The sequence below is a fragment of the Scyliorhinus canicula genome, chromosome 8 (assembly GCF_902713615.1).
Source record: "Scyliorhinus canicula chromosome 8, sScyCan1.1, whole genome shotgun sequence".
Lineage (NCBI taxonomy): Eukaryota > Metazoa > Chordata > Chondrichthyes > Carcharhiniformes > Scyliorhinidae > Scyliorhinus > Scyliorhinus canicula.
Window position 1 is genome coordinate 136,573,667 of NC_052153.1, and position 21,480 is coordinate 136,595,146.

The window sequence follows — 21,480 nt, forward strand, 5'->3', positions numbered from 1 at the left end:
TTGGGAGCAATCGCTTCAGGCAAAAGCAAAGGTTAGATCCCCAGAAGAGGCTCAGGCTGCTGCAGATATCCAAGCAGTCAGAGAGCACCAGAAGCCCGCATGGGTAAATGAAGGCAAGAGCAGCCCTCAACAGAAAGGACAGGAGTGCTATAACTGTGGACAGTTAGGGCATTGGGCAAAAGAGTGTAATGCACCCCAGCGATCTCAGAGAGGCCAGCAGACAGGCACTCTGAACCGCAACAAAGCAAAACCCATCCACAATGTAACAGTACAGTCAGGACCCACCAATGTGGACGAGACGAACTGACGGTGTTCGGGCTCCCCCACTTGGGTCTGTGACACACTATGGGACTCATCAGGGAGGCCCGTAGTCACGGCGAAAGTAAAAGGGAAGCCCATAGAGTTACTGTGGGACACAGGAGGATCCCGCACCACCATTAACTCCACAACCACGGCACACGCAGACACGTGGCCGACCACCTCCACCATCACACTTAGCGGGTTCACCGGACACTCGCAGCAGGGACATATCACAGCACCCGTAGCGATCCAGCTAGGGAACATTAGCACAAGGCACCCCGTAGTTCTAGTAAATCTTCCCCGGACAGCAGAGCACATCCTGGGGATAGATTTTATGAACGCCCACAGCTTGTCGTTCGACCCAGTGAACCAGTGTGTCTGGCGAATGGCGAGATCAGACAGAGCCCCAGCCACCCTCACAGTAGGAGACTACGCTAATCGGATTAGCGCAGTGGGAGAGTACTCATTCGACCTGACTACACTCCACACCGACAGACAAATTAAGGCCCTACTAAACAAACACAGGACAGCATTTGCAAGTCACCGTCATGACTGTGGCAGAATGACTGGACAAGTTCATGTTACCGGACAGGACCCCCGACCGCAAAAGCAGTATAGATTTCCCCTCGAGGCAGAGGTGGAAATAGAAAAGGTTATAGGCAGCTTGTTGGACCAAGGTGTACTGAGAACGGTAGCCTCCACCAACAATGCCCCTATTTGGCCAGTGAGGAAGCCCGATGGATCATGGCGTCTGACCATCGATTATCGGGAACTCAACAAAGTAACCCCCGCAGTAGCCCCAACGGTAGCTACTAGTCCCGAGACCATGCTCAAGCAGGGTCTCAACGCCAAGTACTTCACGGTATTGGACATCAGTAATGGATTCTGGTCAATACCATTGGCAAAAGCGTGCCAATACAAATTCGCATTCACTTTCAAAACTCAGCAGTACACGTGGACATGCCTCCCACAAGGATTCCACAATTCACCCTCCATTTTCCACCGACAGCTGGCAAGTGGATTAGAAAAATTTTCCCGACCCGAATGTCTGGTACAGTATGTAGACGACCTACTACTGCAGACAGACACAAAGGCAGAGCACATTTCGCTTCTGGCCGAACTCCTAGAACTCTTAACTGAAATTGGCTGTAAAGTTAACCCGAAAAAGGCCCAAATATTGGAAAGTAAAGTGATGTATTTGGGATCAGTCATCACGCACGGCAAACGCGAGATCGAATTCAAAAGAATTGATTCGATCGTCAAATTGCCCCTTCCCCAGAATGTTTCAGCCCTCCGGTCGTTTTTAGGACTGGTTGGCTATTGTCGGAACCACATCGACGGATTCGCGACAAAAGCCGCCCCACTTTCAGACCTCCTTAAGAAAGGAGCCCCCTGGGAATGGCTTCCGCAGCATACAGGCGCTGTGGAAGAGTTGAAACGAGCCCTTAGTGCAGCACCCGCGCTGCTAGTCCCCGACCAACTTTCACCGTACGCAATAGAGGTAGCGAGCACCGATCTGACCCTCTCGGCCGTGTTGCTTCAGGAACGGCACGAGCAGCTAAGACCAGTGGCTTATGCCTCCCGACTGTTAGACCCAGTAGAACAAGGATTTTCGGCCTGTGAGAGGCACCTCCTTGCTGTCTTCTGGGCAGTACAGTACTTTTCCTACATAACCGGACTAAACCCCATCACCATTCTAACCGAACACACACCCACACAGCTACTACTAGACGGTCGACTGAAGGACGGTTCAGTTAGCCAGATTAGGGCAGCTAGGTGGACCCTACTTTTACAAGGACGGGACATTACAGTGAAACGGACACGCACACACACATACTTAGCAGACAACCTCCAATACCCCGGACAGCCCCATGACTGTGAAATTGTAGCTCCCCTGCATAACACAGGACCCTTTTTAGCGAAAACACCCCCCAGGAAGATAGGGAACCCGAAACAAAGCCCCCAGCCCACAGACACGTGTGGACCCTTGAGGATTTATGTAGACGGTTCCTCCACAGTTTTAAATGGTGAGCGTATCACAGGATGCGGCATCTATGTAGAGGACGCGCAGGGGCGCGCTCTCGAAGAAATCGCTCTTAAGTTACCAGGTCACTTAGGCGCGCAGGCAGCAGAGCTAGCAGCCATAGCGTACATAGTGGACCACCCCGATTCTTTCCCCAGCCCAGCAGACATATATTCAGACAGCTTATATGTCTGTAACAGTTTAACCGATTTTCTGCCCCTGTGGAGGACACGAGGTTTTGTCTCCGCAGACGGAAAACCCCTTCCATCAGCCCCCTTCCTCCAGCATATTTTAGCAAAAGCGAAGGACAGGACCTTCGGCATAATAAAAGTAAGAAGCCACCATAGGTCATCACCCCCTGGGAATGTAAAGGCCGACGCGTTGGCTAAGGCAGGTTCCAGGAGAGGACACTTATGGACCCCCCCAGCTAGCGCACCAGCTAGCGCCCCTGTGAGCGCAGTCCAAGTCTCACAGACTGATATTAAAGATCTCGTGGCAGCACAAAAACAGGACGGAGACCTCAGGGAGGTTTTCAAGGGAAACTTTGTGCCTGCTTACGAGCACTTTAAACACGCACTGACCACACATGAGGGTGTGATCATTAAGGACCGACTTTATGTGGTCCCACAGCAGGACAGGAATCAGATGATTGCCTTGTTCCATGACGGACACGGGCATCAGGGAATTGATGCAACAACGAGGCACCTCAGGCAACTCTGTTGGTGGCCTGATCTCAGGAATGATGTAACGCACTACATAGAGAATTGCCTGATTTGTGCTCAGAATAACCCGGAGCGGTATTCTAAGAAAGCACAACTTCGGCATACTCGCCCAGTTAACGGCCCTTGGACAAACCTCCAGATCGACTTTATAGGTCCATTGCCCCCTTGTCGGAATGGCTATAAATACGTTCTGGTGGTGATAGATACCTTTACCAAATGGGTAGAGGCATTTCCCTCGCGAACAAACACAGCTAAGACAGCTGCAAAGATCCTGACCCACCACATCTTCACGAGATGGGGTTTACCCCGAAGTATCGATTCGGACCAGGGATCTCACTTTACAGGACGGGTCATGAGGAACGTCCTGACAATATTCGGAATCAAACAGAACTTCCACATTGCGTATCATCCACAGTCCAGCGGGATTGTGGAGCGCATGAATCGGACCCTAAAAACTACCCTTAGGAAAATGGTTCAACAGAACAATTCCACATGGGATTCAGTGCTCCCCTTTGCACTTATGTTCATAAGGAACACTGTCTCCACATCGACAGGATACACACCACACACACTCATGACCGGACGCCCTATGAAAGGTACAGAATTCCTTTTAGGACTGGACATGACAAGCCCCGAAGTGACGGCCCTCACCCACGAAAAGGCAGTTAGAGATCTAGTTGAGACTGTGAGGTCTGCACAGCTCGCAGCCGCAGTCCAGCTAGGGAAACGCCGACAGCAACGGACTGCCTGTTTCAATAAGACCGTCCACACCACAGAATTCCAGGTTGGGCAACAGGTAATGTTATCTGTTTATAACCCCAGCAGTTTTTTGGCTCCAAAATATTCCGGTCCCTACTCAATTTCGGACAAAATTAGCCCCTCCGTTTACAGGATAAAGTATCCTAATGGGAAGACCGCGTGGTTCCATATAAACCAGTTAAAGGCATATGGAACACAGGCCAACCATGCTCACCATGTCCTGCTGGATGCAGCAGAACACTTCACCCCGCCCACCAGAAACACTTTTCCACCATCCCCCTCACAGACCAGTTCATCAACGGACTCGCCCACGACTCCGCCCACAGACCACTACAGACCACGCCCCGACACGCCCACAAGCTGCCACAGCAGAGACAGTAGGACAGACACTGACTCTGAAGACAGCGACACCACACAGCCATACAGCCCACACTGCACCAACTACGACCCCGACTCCAGTGACCCCATGGAAGTCACTTACCTCAAAAACCCCGACCCACCACCCGACCCCGACTACCCCGACAACACACTTGACGCCACCCAATGGCACAGGGACAATTCCTACAGACTTGTCCGCAATGACGAGAGTGACCCCCGGTCACACAATGCCAAAATAGCATGCCTGATCCACACAAGGGTGTGGGATCCGGGAGAGCAGGACGACACGGTGTCTGACTCCCGACACGGCAACCCCTTTGTGACCCTGTTCACAGAGGCAGAATCAAAGAGAGGTGTCCAGATGATGTAAGACAGGAATCGTTTGAGGGAAACGATGTCCTTTCTGATGGAACCTGCACGTATGTTTGTCTTCGTTTTATGTTTGTTTGTTTTCAGGAATGTAAATGTTTCAGTTGGAGGATGGACATCTTCTTTTCAGCTGAAAAGATTGTGACCACCTCACATACACGTTAGCTTGTCTGCCGAAACTTTTGAGAACTTCGGTTTGATTGGAGATCCTTTCCAAAGTTGTAAGGCCACACGCCAAATAGTTTATCTGCAGATATTTCTGAGAACTTCAGTTGTATCCTCTGGTGAACCGACACGGTTCACGACTTGTTCCCTGTTTTCAGAACGGAGCATCTTGGCTCCATTGTTTTTAGGTGCCCCTCTATTCGGCGAAATAGAGGCTGCAAGTCATGGTCAACACATTCGTACCCGTTTCGTTCCAGGTTACTCAGGCAGTGGACAAACGGCACTGAGGACCCGCCCTGTCTGAGAACCAACCCTTGGTCAGCCAAGCTCGGGTATGGCACAACACGCCCTACCCGGGGATCCCATCCAACTCGTACCCGTAGCGGCCCATACGCAACTCATTCGGATGTTTCTTTCCAAGTTTGTTTTCATTTTACGTTAGGTAGCCCTTCGGCCACCATCCCACATGCTATTTACATCCGGGAACATTCGGATGGTAAATCAGCAAAGCCTGCGAGACGGCTCGCAGAAGGAAGGATTGTTAGGTGTATGCTGGTCTTTAAATTCGCTTTTTGAAAAAAAAAAAATGAGGGGAGTCACAGGGTGTGACTTAGCCAGTCATTTTAAAGGGTCAATTGGGATTTGAAAGACAGATGCACTAACAAGTAAAGGTCTTAAACTGTGTATTGACAGATACTGTGCTTGATCCCAAAGGTTTCAAAGGACGAGACAGAGGTCGAAGCCAGGATTGTCAATACCGGAGGAAGAAGGAAGAGAAAGAAGAAGAACAGCAAAATGATGGAAGCCCACTTATTACTATTTAATGTCATATGTATATGTGTGGAAACAAGACACGTTTCCCCCACAACCCCCACCGTAAATGTTAGTACAGCAAACCCCCAGTGCTCAGCTCTGATCAGCGAGGTTCAGACCTGGTGTACTAAATTCATGACGTGGTACTCCATGTCCTACATAATCGAATCACTGTTGGTGATTGCGATCCTCACCATCCTAGTGCAGACCCTCAGGTTGAGGAAATGGAAGAGGAGAGCCTCTCGTTCCAGCACCTCACCCATCTATAGAGTGCAATCCCCCATCTTCGGATTCCACCAAACCCCTCAACCCCTCACTGATTACAACACTCTGTAAATAAAATTCAGCCATGTATTATATTGTTCCATACTCGACTGCCGAGTTGGGAAGTGTGATGTTGTGGTGTGAATGGTTAAGGTTTAGAGTGATTAAATGTTTAAGTTAAGGTTAATAGTGATAGGTAGAGGTTCCCAATTGTAGTAATGCATGTCCCTTTGACATAGGGCCAAGTAGAAATGTTAGTTAAATTTTTTTTCTCTTCTTCCCATAGTTTAGAACAGAGTAGAACAGGAACCGGCAAGAGGTCAGAACACAAGGAGGCAAAGCACATAGGTGATCCTTCACAATAGTATGATTGTGAGGATCACAAGGAGGGAATGTAGCCATGCTGGCCACGCAAAATGGACACTGAGCCAAACTAAAATGGAAGGCTGCTGGGAAACAGACAGTTCAGCCAGAACAGCAGTCTGCAAAGAGCAGTTTGCATTCTGCAGCAGCAGAAACCAGTTTGGGCTCAGGTGAAGAGACCTTAGCTAGGTGCAAATGGCAAAACGCTTTGCATGCTAATGAGGCCATCAGACTTGAACACCCACACAATAGATACATTTGGTTCTGAATGGACACATTCCAATCAAGACCCAGACATCGAGGCACCAGAAACCTCCGAACAAAAGGACATAAGAAACGCCCCCTCCATCACGGAGACCCCCTCGCATTGGGGAATTAATCCAGTATCGATAAGAAATTGATCCAATAGGTAGAGCCCGCCCGAGAAGAGGGAAGGACAACGGAACCCCTATAAAAGATAGGGACCTCGTGTTGTCCGGTCTGTTAAACCTGTGCTCCGGCCCCGACTGACACCTGGTATCCTGACTCCAGCCGTTGAGCACCAGCCGCCGAAACCGTAAGTTCAACGCTCGCTACGCGATCCAAGCCCGCTAGACTCCCAAGTGCCAGAACGCTTGCTGAAGGCTGCAGACAAAACCAGGACGAAGGCCTCGTTCTCTGACCTTGCCTGTTCCTGTTAGATAAGTATTCTGTTTGCTTATGTTTAGTTGTAGCTTAGTCTCTTAGTGTGTGTGCATGAGTATTTATTATTAACTGTATAATAAATATTGATCGTTTGAACTTGACTAATCGGTGTATCGTCTTTATTACTTTGAATTTGACCTTGGAATACTTGTGACGTTGCCTATACGGCAGCTGGCGACTCCAGAGCTTAAATAATTACATAGAACAGAGCCTAGCAGTGTTAAGCACACGTCGAACTCGGAGGCGTGTTAATACACTCCAATAAACGCGTTTTACGCCCATAGTAAAACGTGCAACAAACCACAAAGGCAAAAAAACCATAATGGGAGTTATGTACAGACCTCCTAACAGTGGTCAGGACCAGGGGCGCAATATGTACCGGGAAATAGAAAAGGCATGTCAGAAAGGCAAGGTCACGGTGATCATGGGGGACTTCAATATGCAGGTGGATTGGGTAAATAACGTAGCCAGTGGATCCAAAGAAAAGGAATTCATGGAATGCTTACAAGATGGCTTTTTGGAACAGCTTGTCATGGAGCCCACAAGGGAGCAGGCTATTCTGGACCTAGTGCTATGTAATGAACCAGGCTTTATAAAAGATCTTAAAGTAAGGGAACACTTAGGAAGCAGCGATCATAATATGGTTGAGTTCAGTCTGCAGTTTGAAAGAGAGAAGGCAAAATCGGATGTAATGGTGTTACAGTTAAATAAAGGTAATTACGAGGGCATGAGAGAGGAACTGGCGAAAATCGACTGGAAGCAGACCCTAGTGGGGAAGACAGTAGAGCAAAAATGGCAGGAGTTTGTATGCATAATTGAGGACACTGTACAGAGGTTCATCCCCAAGAAAAGAAAGATTATCCGGGGAGGGTTTAGGCAGCCATGGCTGACAAAGGAGGTCAGGAAATGTATCAAAGAAAAAGAGAGATCCTATAAAGTGGCCAAAAGCACTGGGAAATCAGAAGATTGGGAAGGCTACAAAAACAAACAGAGGTTAACAAAGAGACAAATAAGGAAGGAGAGGATCAAATATGAAGGCAGGCTAGCCAGTAATATAAGAAATGATAGTAAAAGTTTCTTTCAATACATAAGAAACAAACGACAGGCCAAAGTAGACATTGGGCCAATTCAAACTGATTCTGGAAGGCTAGTGATGGGAGACGAGGAAATGGCTGGAGAACTTAATAAGTACTTTGCGTCTGTCTTCACAGTGGAAGACATGAGTAATATCCCAAAAATTATAAAGGGTCAGGGGGCTGAGTTGAGTATGGTTGCCATTACAAAAGAGATGGTGCTAAAAAAGCTAAAAGGTCTTAAAATTGACAAATCTCCTGGCCCCGATGGGCTACATCCTAGAGTTCTGAGGGAGGTGGCTGAAGAAATAGCGGAAGCGTTGGTTGAGATCTTTCAAAAATCACTGGAGTCAGGGAAAGTCCCGGACGATTGGAAGATCGCTGTTGTAACCCCCTTGTTCAAGAAAGGATCAAGACAAAGATGGAAAATTATAGGCCAATTAGCCTCACCTCGGTTGTTGGTAAAATTCTAGAATCGATCGTTAAGGATGAGATTTCTAAATTCTTGGAAGAGCAGGGTCGGATTAGAACAAGTCAACATGGATTTAGTAAGGGGAGGTCGTGCCTGACGAACCTGTTAGAATTCTTTGAGGAGGTGACAAGTAGGTTAGACCAGGGAAACCCAGTGGATGTGGTCTATCTGGATTTCCAAAAGGCCTTTGATAAGGTGCCACACAGGAGGCTGCTGAGTAAGGTGAGGGCCCATGGTGTTCGAGATGAGCTACTGGCATGGGTTGAGGATTGGCTGTCTGACAGAAGGCAGAGAGTTGGGATAAAAGGTTCTTTTTCGGAATGGCAGCCGGTGACCAGCGGTGTCCCACAGGGTTCAGTGTTGGGGCCGCAGCTGTTCACCATATATATTAATGATCTGGATGAAGGGACTGGGGGCATTCTAGTGAAGTTTGCCGATGATACGAAGTTAGGTGGTCAGGCAGGTAGTGCTGAGGAAGTAGGGAGGCTGCAGAAGGATCTAGACAGTTTGGGAGAGTGGTGCAGGAAATGGCTGATGCAATTCAACGTGAGAAAATGTGAGGTCTTGCACTTTGGAAAAAAGAATCCAAGCATAGACTACTTTCTAAACGGTGAGAAAATTCATAATGCCAAAGTACAAAGGGATCTGGGAGTGCTAGTCGAGGATTCCCTAAAGGTAAACATGCAGGTTGAATCCGTGATTAAGAAAGCGAATGCAATGTTGTCATTTATCTCAAGAGGGTTGGAATATAAAAGGAGCGATGTGCTACTGAGCCTTTATAAGGCTCTGGTTAGGCCCCATTTGGAGTACTGTGTCCAGTTTTGGGCCCCACATCTCAGGAAGGACATACTGGCACTGGAGCGTGTCCAGCGGAGATTCACACGGATGATCCCTGGAATGGCGGGTCTAACATATGAGGAACGGCTGAGGATCCTGGGATTGTATTCATGGGAGTTTAGAAGGTTAAGGGGAGATCTAATAGAAACTTACAAGATAATACATGGCTTAGAAAGGGTGGACGCAAAGAAACTGTTTCCGTTAGGCGAGGAGACGAGGACCCGTGGGCACAGCCTTAGAATTAGAGGGGGTAAATTCAGAACAGAAATGCGGAGACATTTCTTTAGCCAGAGAGTGGCGGGCCTGTGGAATTCATTGCCGCGGAGTGCAGTGGAGGCCGGGACGCTAAATGGCTTCAAGGCAGAGATAGATAAATTCTTGATGTCGCGAGGAATTAAGGGCTACGGGGAGAATGCTGGTAGGTGGAGTTGAAATGCCCATCAGCCATGATTGAATGGCGGAGTGGACTCGATGGGCCGAATGGCCTTACTTCCACTCCTATGTCTTATGGTCTTATGGTCTAAATACTGTGGAGGACAGCATACAAAGGAAATGAAGAGGTGTCCAACATACAGGAAGCAGGGTTTTCACTGCAAGAAGCAGAATCATTTTGCAGACAACTGTTTGGCTAGAAAGAAGCAAAATAAGTCTATTCAGATGGTCACTGAAGAGATATCAGCAGAAGAGTTTGGCGAAGAACTGTACACGATACAACAGACTGGTTCCATCAAGTCTAATGACGAGAAATGATTTTGTACCTGTTACAATTATGACCACAGAACAGTAGTATCAAGCGAACAAGAAATATCAGGTAGACACTGGTGCATCCTGGAACATAATGGTCTTCATAAGCCTGGTGGCACAATGTGGCGATCCAAAAATAAAAACCTTGAATATGTGGTTGAGACTCTATAATGGCACAATATCCATACAGATCAGACAAATTAGCCTGAGAGCCCAATGCAATGGCAAGAAGGAAGATCATGAGTTCCAGATCATAGTTTGAATACAACAGCCACTTATCTCATCTGAAGCAAATGTAAAGGTTGGGCTGGTAACCGAGATGTGCCAAGAAAGGACAACAAAAGACTCCAGAGAAAAGGCAGCAAAATACACCTGGGAAAACAGGACAGAAAATCCTAGAGGGAAATAAAATACACCAGAGAAAATATTAAGATGTCAACATCATCTTGCAGTGAAATACATGAGCCAATGGTAAATGAAGCAATTTGATAGGAAAATGTTCACATCCGAGCTGAACTGAAAGACTTGGAAGTGCAAAATTCAAGCTGATAATGTACCTTTGAACTCACAAGTCTTCAATGAACCAATGAGAGATGGTAGCGGAGTGGTATAGTTGCTAGACCAGTAACAAAGAATCCCAGGGGTAATGCTCTGGATATCTGGGTCAGAATCCCACCATGGCATTTGGTGAAATTTGAATTCATTAAAAATCTGGGATTAAAAGTCTTGGCTATGAAACCATTGTCAATTGTAATAAAAATACATCTGGTTCACGTTAGGGAAGAAAATCAGCCCTTTTTACCTGGTCGGGCTGACGTGACTCCTGGCCCACAGCAATTTGGTTGACTCTTAAATGCTGTCAGAAATGGTTGCATTAAGCCACTAAAAAGTCTAAAAGGAATGAAAGTGGATGAACCACCCAGCATCGACCGAGGAGCTGGCAACAAAAACAGAAAACCCAGCCATGCCTAACCTACAAAGTTCTCATTACTGACATCAGATGGCTTGACAAAATTGAGACAGCTGTCTCACAGACAGATCAAGCAACAACCTGACATAGTCATACTCATCGAATCATACCTTACAGATAATGTCCCATACAACACCATCATTATCCTTGGTTATCTCCTGTCCCATCGGCAGGACAGACCCAGAGGTGGAAGCACAATAGCACACCATCGAAAACGTGTTGCCCTGGGCATCCTCAACATTGACTCCGGACCCCATGAAGTCTCATGGCATCAGGTCAAACATAGACAAGGAAATCTCCTGCTGATTACCATGCACTGCCCCTTCGCTAACCCTCCCCCTCAGATGTTGCATATGTATTCCTCGACGTTGAACACCATTTGGAGGAAGCACTGAAGGTGGCAATGGCGCAGAGTGTACTCTGGGTGGGGGACTTCAATGTCCATCACCAAGAGTGTCCCAGTAGCACCCCTACTGACTGAGCTGGCCATGCCCTAAAGGACACAGCTGTTGGACGGGTCTGCGTAGGTGATGAGGGAACCAACAAGCTCATCCTCTTCAACCTTACTGTCACATATGCATTTGGCCATGACAGCATCGGTGGGAGTGATCGTAGCACAGTCCTTGTGGAAACAAAGTTGTGTCTACACATTGAGGATACCCTCCATCATGTTGCGTGGATGACCAGCGTGCTGAATTGGATTGATTTTGAATAGATCCAGCTGCTGAAGACTGGGCAACCATGAAGTGCCGTGCACCATCTGCAGTAGCAGAATTGTACTCAGCCGCAATCTTTAACCTCATAACCCGGCATACCCCCACTCTGCCATTGCCATAAACCGGGGATCAACCCTGGTTCAATGAAGTATGCAGGAGAGCATGCCAGAGGCAGCACAAGGCATACCTAAAAATGAGGAATCAACCAGGCGACGCCATAGCACAGGACTACTTGCACGTCAAACAGCATAAGCAGTATGCAATAGACAGAGATAAATCATTCCACAACCAATGGACTAGCTCTAAGCTCTGCAGTCCTGACACATCCCATCATGAATGGTGGTGGACAATTAAACAACTCCAATCAGTGCAACAGATCAGGCTGAAGCATTCGCAACAATTTTCAGCCAGAAGCACCCAGTTGATGATCCATAATGGCCTCCTCCTGAAGTCCCCAGCATCATAGATGCCAGTCTTCAGCCAAATCAATTCATTCTACGTGATATCAAGAAACGGCTGAAAGCACTGGATACAGCAATGGCTATGGGTCCTGACAATATTCCGATAATGGTACTGAAGGCCTGTACTGCAGCACATGCCTCACACCCAGCCAAACTGTTCTAGTGCAGCTAGGTACAATCATGCTCAGTTGCTTCATCAATGATCTTTTTAACACAAGATGAAAAGTGGGGATGTTTGCTGATGATTGCACAGTGTTCAGTGGCAATCTCCTCAGATACTAAGCATTCCGTATTAATGGTATATTAATTATATTGTTCAGATACACAGATATCTGAAACAGGAGAGCCGATTTAGGAGTGTAAATATCCAAACAAGCTTCCAGCTACATTGAAAATGGATAAAAAGATGCTGGTTGGATATAATTTGTCCAGTTTATTAAGAAGGGAAAAATAAAGTATGAGAGCTTGCGGGGAACATAAAAACTGACAGTAAATGTTTCTATAGGTACGTGTAGAGAAAAAGATTGGTGAAGGCAAATGTATGCCCCTTACAGTCAGAAACAGGGGCATTTATAATGGGAACAATGAAATGGCTGACCAACTAAATACATACTTTGGATCTAGCATCACAAAGGACACAAATAACAGCAGAAATATTGGTGGACACAGGGTTTAGTGAGAGGGAGGAACAGAAGTAAATCCATACTAGTGGGGAAATGGTATTTGGATTTGAATTTATTTATTGTCACTGTACCGAGGAACAGTGAAAAGTATTTTTCTGACAGCAGCTCAAACAGATCATTTAGTACATGAAAAGAAAATAAAAAGAAAATACATAATAGGGCAACACAAGGTACACAATGTAAATAATTAGACATCGGCATCAGGTGAAGCATACAGGGGTGTAGTTTTAATGAGGTCAGTCCATAACAGGGTCGTTTAGGAGTCTAGTAACAGCGGGGAAGAAGCGATTTTTGAATCTGTTTGTGCAGTCTCTCAGACTTTTGTATCTCCTGCCTGATGGAAGAAGTCGGAAGAGTGAGTAAGCCAGGTGGGAGGGGTCTTTGATTATGCTACCCGCTTTCCCAAGGCAGCGGGAGGTGTAGATAGAGTCAATGGATGGGAGGCAGGTTCGAGTGATGGACTTGGCTGTGTTCACGACTCTCTGAAGTTTCTTGCGGTCTTGGGCTTAGCAGTTGCAATACCAGGCTGTGATGCAGGCAGATAGATGCTTTCTATGGTGCATCTGTAAAAGTTGGTAAGAGTTAATGTGGACATGCCGCATTTCCTTAGTTTCCTGAGGAAGTATAGGCGCTGTTGTGCTTTCTTGGTGGTAGCGTCGACATGGGTGGATCAGGACAGATTTTTGGTGATGTGCACACCTCGGAATTTGAAGCTGTCAACCATCTTCACCTCAGCCCCATTGATGCAGACAGGGGTGGGTACAGTGCTTTGCTTCCTGAAGTCAATGACCAGCTCCTTAGTTTTGCTGGCATTGAGGGATAGATTGTTGTCGTTCCACCATTCCACTAGGTTCTCTATCTCAATCTGTATTCTGACTCGTCGTTGTTCGCGATCCGACCCACTATGGTCGTGTCATCAGCAAACTTGTCGATGGAGTTGGAACCAAATTTTGCCACGCAGTCGTGTGTATAAGGAGCATAGTAGGGGATAAGTACACAGCCTTGCGGGGCCCCAGTATTGAGGATTATTGTGGAGGAGGTGTTGTTTATTCTTAGAGTGAGGAACCAAGTCCTAGATTTTGGAACTTTGATATGAGCTTGACTGGGATTAAGGTGTTGAAAGCAGAGCTGTAGTCAATAAATAGGAGTCCGATGTTGGAGTCCTTGTTGTCAAGATGCTTCAGGGAAATTGATGGGATTGAAGGCTAATAAATTTCCAGGGCCTAGAGTAGGAGTACATCCTAGAGTACTTTAGGAAGTGGGCCTAGAAATAGTGGATGCATTGGTGCTCATCTTCCAAGATTCTATACACTCTGGAACAGCTCCTACAGACTGCAGGATAGAACAAAGAAAAGTACAGCACAGGAACAGGCCCTTCGGCCCTCCAAGCCTGCGCTGACCATGCTGCCCATCTAAACTACAATCTTCCACACTTCAAGGGTACGTATCCCTCTATTCCCATCCAATTCATGTATTTGTCAAGATGCCCCTTAAACGTCACTATCGTCCCTATTTCCACCACCTCCTCTGGCAGCGGGTTCCACGCACCCATTACCCTCTGTGTAAAAAACTTGCCTCGTACATCTCTAAACCTTGCCCCTCGCACCTTAAACCTGTGACCCCTAGTAATTGACTCCTCTACCCTGGGAAAAAGTCTCTGACTATCCACTCTGTCTATGCCCCTCATAATTTTGTAGACCTCTATCAGGTCGCCTCCTCAACCTCCGTTGTTCCAGTAAGAGCAAACCGAGTTTATTCAACCGCTCCTCATAGCGAAAAAAAAACACTATTTAAAAGGGAAGGTAGAGAGTAAACAGGGAATTATAGACCAGTAAGCCGGACACCAGTAGTGGGGAAAATTCTGGAATCTATTGTCAAAGATTTTATAGCAGAGCATTTGGAAAACAGTGGCAGCATCAGACAAAGTCAGCATGGATTTGCAAAAGAAAATTATACTTTGCAAATCTATTGAAGTTCTTCAAGGATGTAACTAGTAGTTGATGAAAGACAGCCAATGAATCTGGAAGAAGACTTTTGACAAAGTCCAACATCAGAGATTAGCATGTAAAATTAAATCACATGGCATTAGGGTTAGTGTATTTATATGGATAGAAAACTGGTTAACATGGTGGCGCAGTGGTTAGCACTGCTGTATCACTGCACTGAGGACCTGGGTTCAATCCCGGCCCTGGGTCACTGTCAGTGTGGAGTTTGCACAATCTCCCTGTGTTTGCGTGGGTCTCAATCCCACAACCCAAAGGCTAGGTGGATTAGCCACGCTAAATTACCCCTCAATTGAAAAAATAAATAAATAATTGGTACACTGAATTATATACTAAAAAAAAGAAAACTGGTTAATGGACAGGAAACAAAGAGAAGGATCCTCGACTTTCTGACCCACAGACCACAATCAGTAAGAATAAACAACAACACCTCCTCCACTATAGTAGGTCTTTTCCCAAATGGCAGGCAGTGACTAGTGGGGTACCACAGGGATCAGTGCTGGCACCCCAGCTATTCACAATATATGTTAATGATTTAGATTAGGGAACTAAATATAATATTTCCAAATTTTCAGATGACACAAATCTGGGTGGGAAGGTGAACTGTGAGGAGGAATTGGACAAGTTGAGTGAGTGAGCAAATGAATGGCAGATGTAGCATCATTTGGATAAATGTAAGGTTATCCACTTTTGGTAGAAAAAACAGGAAGGCAGATTATCTGAATGGCCATAAATTAGGAGAGGGGAATGTGCAATGAGACCTGGGTGTCCTCAGACACCAATCGCTGAAAGTAAGCATGCAGGTGCAGCAGGCAGTAAAGAAGGCAACTACTATGTTCACCTTCATAGTGAGAGGATTAGAGTACAGGAACAAGGATGTCTTACTGTAATTATACAGAGCTTTGGTGAGGACACACCAAAACATTGCGTGCAGTTTTGTTCTCCTTATCTGAGGAAGGATGTTCTTGCTATAGATGGCGTGCAGAGAAGGTTACCAGATTGATCCCTGGGACGGCAAGACTGATGTACGAGGAGAGGTAGAGTCGATTAGGATTGTGTTCACTGGAGTTCAGAAGAAAGAGGGGGGGTCATAGAAACTTGTAAAAAATTCTAACAGGAAAAGACAGGGTGGATGCAAGAAGGATGTTCCCGATGGTAGGCAATCTGAGAATACCATTTAGGACTGACATGAGAAGTTTTTTTACCCAGAGTGGTCGGCCTGTGGAATTCGTTATCACAGAAAGCATACAAAGTCAAAACATTGTTTTCAAGAAACAGCTATGTATAGCACTTGAAGGGGATGAAAAGATATTTGCGAGGGCAATGGGGCGGAGGCAAGATCAGGCTATTGAGTTGGATGATCAGCCATGATCATAATGAATGGTGGAGCAGGTTCGAAGGGCTGAAAGGTCTCCTCTTGCTATTTTCTATATTTTCCTGATTTTATTCGTACAATAACTCCATAAATGAAGCGCACTGGACGGATTAGCCTGATTAAATTTTGGTTTGGTTTAGCTGTTTATTGGATCATGATGGTAAATAACATTTAAAGTTTGCAAATATTTTGATATTTATTGAATCTTATGAAGTTTTAGAACCAACTTACGTTCAGGGTTAATTAAACAATTATCTTAAATTGGCATTATGATCAAATACCATGTATTGTGAAAGAGCTCTAATGAAGAGGCAAGAATTCCATTTGAATTTGGGGGGAAAAAAAACTTGCATTTATATAGCACCTTTCTCAACTTCAAAATATCCAAAAATGCTGAACAACTAATGAAGTACTTGAAAATTATAGTCACTGTTCTGTAGAAAATTGATGGCACAGAAAGAGACCATCCAGCCAAACAAACAAAAAAAAAGAGCGATCCAGCATAGTTTAACTTTCAAGCTCTTCGTCATCACTTTGTGAGTTTCAGCACGTGGGGAACATGTTGTTACATTGGGAAACACAACAAGACATTTACACACAAAGTCCCCCAAACAGTATTCAGATAAGAAATTGGATTATCCTTGTTTAGTGACATTGAGTGAGAAACTAATACGGGTAACGACAGTGGGACAACTTTGCTGCTCTTCTTCCAATCATGTCAAATGGTCTTTTATGCCCAAACAATGAGACAAAAGAGCCTGGGTTTAATGCCTCATCTAAAAGACTGCACCTGAAAGAGCATCCACAATGACTGCAATGGTTCAAGAAAGCAGCTTGCCGCCATCACCTTCTCACGGACGTTTGGAATGGTTCGTGCAAAATGCAAAAATGCAAAAAAAAAAATCATGTGATGTGAGTGTCGCTGGCAAGGCCAGCCTTTGTTACCATAAGACCATAAGACATAGGAGCATAATTAGGCCACTCGGCCCATCAAGTCTACGCCGCCATTCAAATATCAGCCATGATTGAATGGCGGAGCAGACCTGATGGGCCAAGTGGCCTAATTCTGCTTCTATGTCTTATGGTCTTATGGTAACAAAGGCTGGCCTTGCCAGCGACACTCACATCCCATGATTTTTTTTTGCATATTAAAGCATGAAGTGTAACCCTAGATTATGTACTCAAATCCTGCAATGTCATATGAGAGAGCCAACAAGTTTTATTTCAGGATTATAAACAAATAAACCCAATGGAATAAAAGTGCATACCGGTCTAATGAGATAATCAAAGTCTCATTTATTTCAGGCAAATCATCTGATTTTATTGTGATGTTGATTGACGCGTTGCTCTGTCCCGATAAGAACATAACTGACCCGTTGACTGGGCTGAGGTCATCACTGGTGATATTATAGTGATTAACCCCAGTAGGTCTCAAATGCCAGTATACCTCTGCGAAGCCATCAGTTCCATCTCGTTGCAACGCAACATATATCTGAAAACAAAACCACGACAACTCAAGAATAACTAGATTTTTTGGAACAGGTCTGTGCTTTAAATCTATCATTGATCAATAAACATAATCAAAAATAATTATCAATTTACTATTCATATTATTCACAGAGATGTTTCTTCCTGGATACTGATTCTCCAGTACAAAAACAGAGAATGCTGGAAAAACCCAGATGGTCTGGAAGCATCTGTAGGGAGAGAAAAAAGTGTTAATATTTAGAATCCGTAAAAGTATTACAGCCCTCAGGACTTAATATTGAGTTCAACAATTTTAAATTGTGACCTTTCTCCTCCATCTTAACCACAATATTTTTTAATATCCCATACATTTTTTGTCTCAATGCAAAAACCCTCCCCCCACTGGGCCATCTGTCTCTTGCTCTAACTTTTCTCTGTCTTTGTTGCAATCTCTTCCAGTTCTCACTAATCATCGTTCCAGCTGTTCCACCCCTGTTATACAGTATAACATCCAATGCATTATCCCTCTCTTTTAGTTCTGGAGAATAATACGGACTCAAAGCATTAAATCTATTTTCTCTCCATAAAGATGCTGCCAGACCCGCTGAGCTTTTCCAGCATTCTCTGTTTTTGTTACAAATTACAGAATACATTGCATTTTGCTTTATTTTACTGTGCTGCGCAGAGAAAAATAACTTTTATTTAAGTAGTTTAATACCTCATCTTTTGAAATAATTTCAAATTGTGCAAGGAAGAAGCAATTTTCCAGATTTTCTTCCCCCCCAATTCAGCCCTCCAATGAGATCACATGATCTGAGTAGAAGAGTAGTGTGTTTATTTTGATGCATTTAAGAACCAGAAGGAACAGGCTGAATAGACGAGTAGGTCATAGATTTCTACCTTTCCTGTCATCATTTTTCTGACAAAAGCTCAAACTTGCAACTCACATATACCTGACTATCAGAAGAGTTCTCTGGTTCATAAACGAGAAGTGTCTCATTGCTGGTAAATCCAACCTCTCCATTTGCTAAATCAGGAGTAACCGTCCGTGAGATGTTCAGAGGAGTACCCAGCCTGGGGCTCACTGATGCAACAAGAGGGGTGTGGTTTACTAACTCCACGCTTTCAAGCTGGAAGAATGAACAGAAGCTTGTCAGACTTAAGTCAACTCTTAATTCAAGTATTAAGTACAACAAACTTAAAGGCATTAAAATTATAACAAAACAATTATATTCAGTGCTAATTTTTTATCAACATAAACAATCCTTCTGCTGAGGTTACCAAGATGCAACTCCAAATGCAGAAAAATTCAATATCAACAAATGCACAAAGAGAAATAGGATGTGTGTGTGTGGGGTGGGGGGGGGGGGGGGGGGAGGAGGAGAGAGAGTAGTTTTAACTTTCCTGGACAGGTGGGTTGGGGTCGGTGGCATCTGATGCGACCATCAATTCACGCGAGACAGAGAGTTGAAGTGAACAGTGGCTTTAATCGACTAGAACAGTGCCTGCCTGCAACTGCTCTGCACTGAGAGCCACCTACAGGGCAGCTGCTCTTTATACCTCCCCTCAAGGGGGCAGAGTCAGGGGCGGAGCCCACAAGGACACCAACATGATACATTCCGTGTAGTACAGTACAGTGGTCCATAGGTGGAGCCCACGTGGGCAACAGTGTGATACAATCTAACACAGTGATGAATGGTTAGTACAATACGTTCACCACATTCACCCCCTGTTAAAAAATTGAAGTCTGGTGAGGGTGAAGGGCTCACAGGTTCAGTCTGTCCAGCGCCCTGATTGTGCGCTGTGATCGCCGGAGCTCTGGTATCGCAGCGGGCCCGGGTGTCGAACTCGTCGGTGCGGGCATGGGTGGTGAACTCGTCAATGCAGGCTCAGGCGTGGACTCCGGGAGCGTGTCTTCAGGAGCTTCATTCCTGTGGGTCGGCAAAGGGGGGAGGGAGTATAGGAGGGGGTGTGGAGGCCATGTAGGGGCGGGGCACTGGTCGGTGTAAGTTGGGGGGGGGGGGGTAATGTTCTATGTTCTATTAAGGGAATAGTGTAGAGGGACTTTTGAAGGGTTTCACAAGACGGCGCAACATCGAGGGCCGAAGGGCCTGTACTGCACTGTAATGTTCTATGTTCTAGGTTTGGGTGGTGGTAGGGGAACCTGCGGGTGCCAGGTCCCGGAGGGGACACCGTATCCTGTCGGCAATCGGGGTGTTCTACGTATGTGTACTGGGGGTTGGTGTGAAGGAGCTGGACTCTCTCGACCAAGGGCTCCGACTTATGGCTCCTTGCGTGTTTTCGGAGTAGGACGGGACCCAATGTCTTCAGCCAGGATGGAAGCGAGACCCCCGGAGGTGAATTTCCCAGGGGAAACAAACAGGCAGTCATGAGGGGTCTCGTTCATAGCTATGCAAAGGAGGGACCTAATGGAGTGGAGGACCTCCTGCCAGTGGGAAACTGCGTGATTCCTAGACCGCAGGGCCTTGCATACCGTCACGTTCTCCCTCTCCACCTGTCCGTTTTCCCAGGGGTTGTAACTGGTAGTCCTGCTCGAGGCAATGCCCTTACCAAGCAGGTACTGACGCGGTTCGTCGCTCATAAACAAGGAGCCCCGGTCACTGTGGACGTAAGTGCGGAAAACGAACAAGGTAAAGATACTATGTAGAGCCTTATTGAGGGTGGCCGCAGTCATGTCGGGGCAGGGGATTGCAAAGGGGAAGCGGGAGAACTCGTCAACGACGTTGAGGAAATAAGTGTTGCGGTTGGAAGAGGGGAGGTGCCCTTTGAAGTCGATACTGAGGCGCTCATAGGGCCGGGATGCCTTTACCAGGTTGGCCTTATCCGGTCGATAGAAGTGAGGCTTACACTCCGCACAGATTTGGCAGTCCCATGTCATGGCCCTGACCTCCTCGGTGGAGTAGGACACGTTGCAAGCCTTTATGTAGTGGAGAAACTGGGTGACCCCCGGGTGGCAGAGGTCATCGTGGATGGCCCGGAGTCAGTCATCTTGTGCGCTGGTGCATGTGCCGCGGGACAGGGCATCTGGGGGCTCGTTGAGCTTCCCTGGATGATACACTATATCGTAATTATAGGTTGAGAGTTTGATCCTCCACCTCAACATCTTATCGTTCTTGATCGTGCCCCGCTGTGTATTATCAAACATGAAGGCTACCGACTATTGGTCGGTGACGAGGGTGAAGCTCCTACCAGCGAGGTAGTGCCTCCAGTGCTGTACAGCTTCCACGATGGCTTGGGCTTCTTTTTCAACTGAGGAGTGTCTAATCTTGGAGGCTTGAGAGTACGGGAGAAAAACGCTACGGGCCTGCCCGCCCAATTGAGGGTGGCGGCGAGGGCGACCTCTGACGCGTCGCTCTCCACCTGGAAGGGGATGGACTCTTCCACCGTGCGCATCGCGGCTTTGGCGATGTCCGCCTTGATACAGCTGAAGGCCTGGCGGGCCTCAGCCGCCATTGGGAAGATGGTAGCTTTGATCAGTGGGCGGGCTTTGTCCGCACAGTTGGGGGCCCACCGGGCGTAATAGGAAAAGAACCCGAGACACCTCTTCAGGGCATGGGGCAGTGGGGAAGAGGGAGTTGCAGGAGGGGGCGCATACGGTCGGGGTCGGGCCCTAGAACTCTGTTTTCCATGACGTAGCCGAGGATGGCTAGTCTGGTTTTGCGGAAAACGCATTTCTCCTTGTTATAAGTGAAGTTGAGGGCTTCGGCAGTTTGGAGAAATTTCTGCAGGTTGGTGTCGTGGTCCTGCTGGTCATGGCCACCGATGTTGACGTTGTCCAAGTACGGAAATGTGGTCCGCAGCCCATACTAGTCCACCAT

At 46.5% G+C, this 21,480-nt stretch overlaps 1 protein-coding gene across 8 annotated transcripts in view; it reads right to left on the reverse strand.

The window, feature by feature from the left end:
* The window catches only part of adgrv1 (adhesion G protein-coupled receptor V1), an 838,553-nt gene that overhangs the window by 717,541 nt on the left and 99,532 nt on the right, over window positions 1–21,480 (reverse strand). For all 8 annotated transcript variants that reach the window (XR_005461637.1, XM_038805279.1, XM_038805282.1 and 5 more), the window contains exons 10-11: window positions 18,595–18,771; window positions 17,443–17,666 (exon numbers count right to left, since the gene is read on the reverse strand). Coding sequence is in view for 7 of the 8 variants with exons in the window: in XM_038805279.1 (XP_038661207.1) it covers window positions 17,443–17,666; window positions 18,595–18,771 (401 nt within the window). In the remaining variant the exon portion in view is untranslated. The remainder of the gene's footprint in view (window positions 1–17,442; window positions 17,667–18,594; window positions 18,772–21,480) is intronic.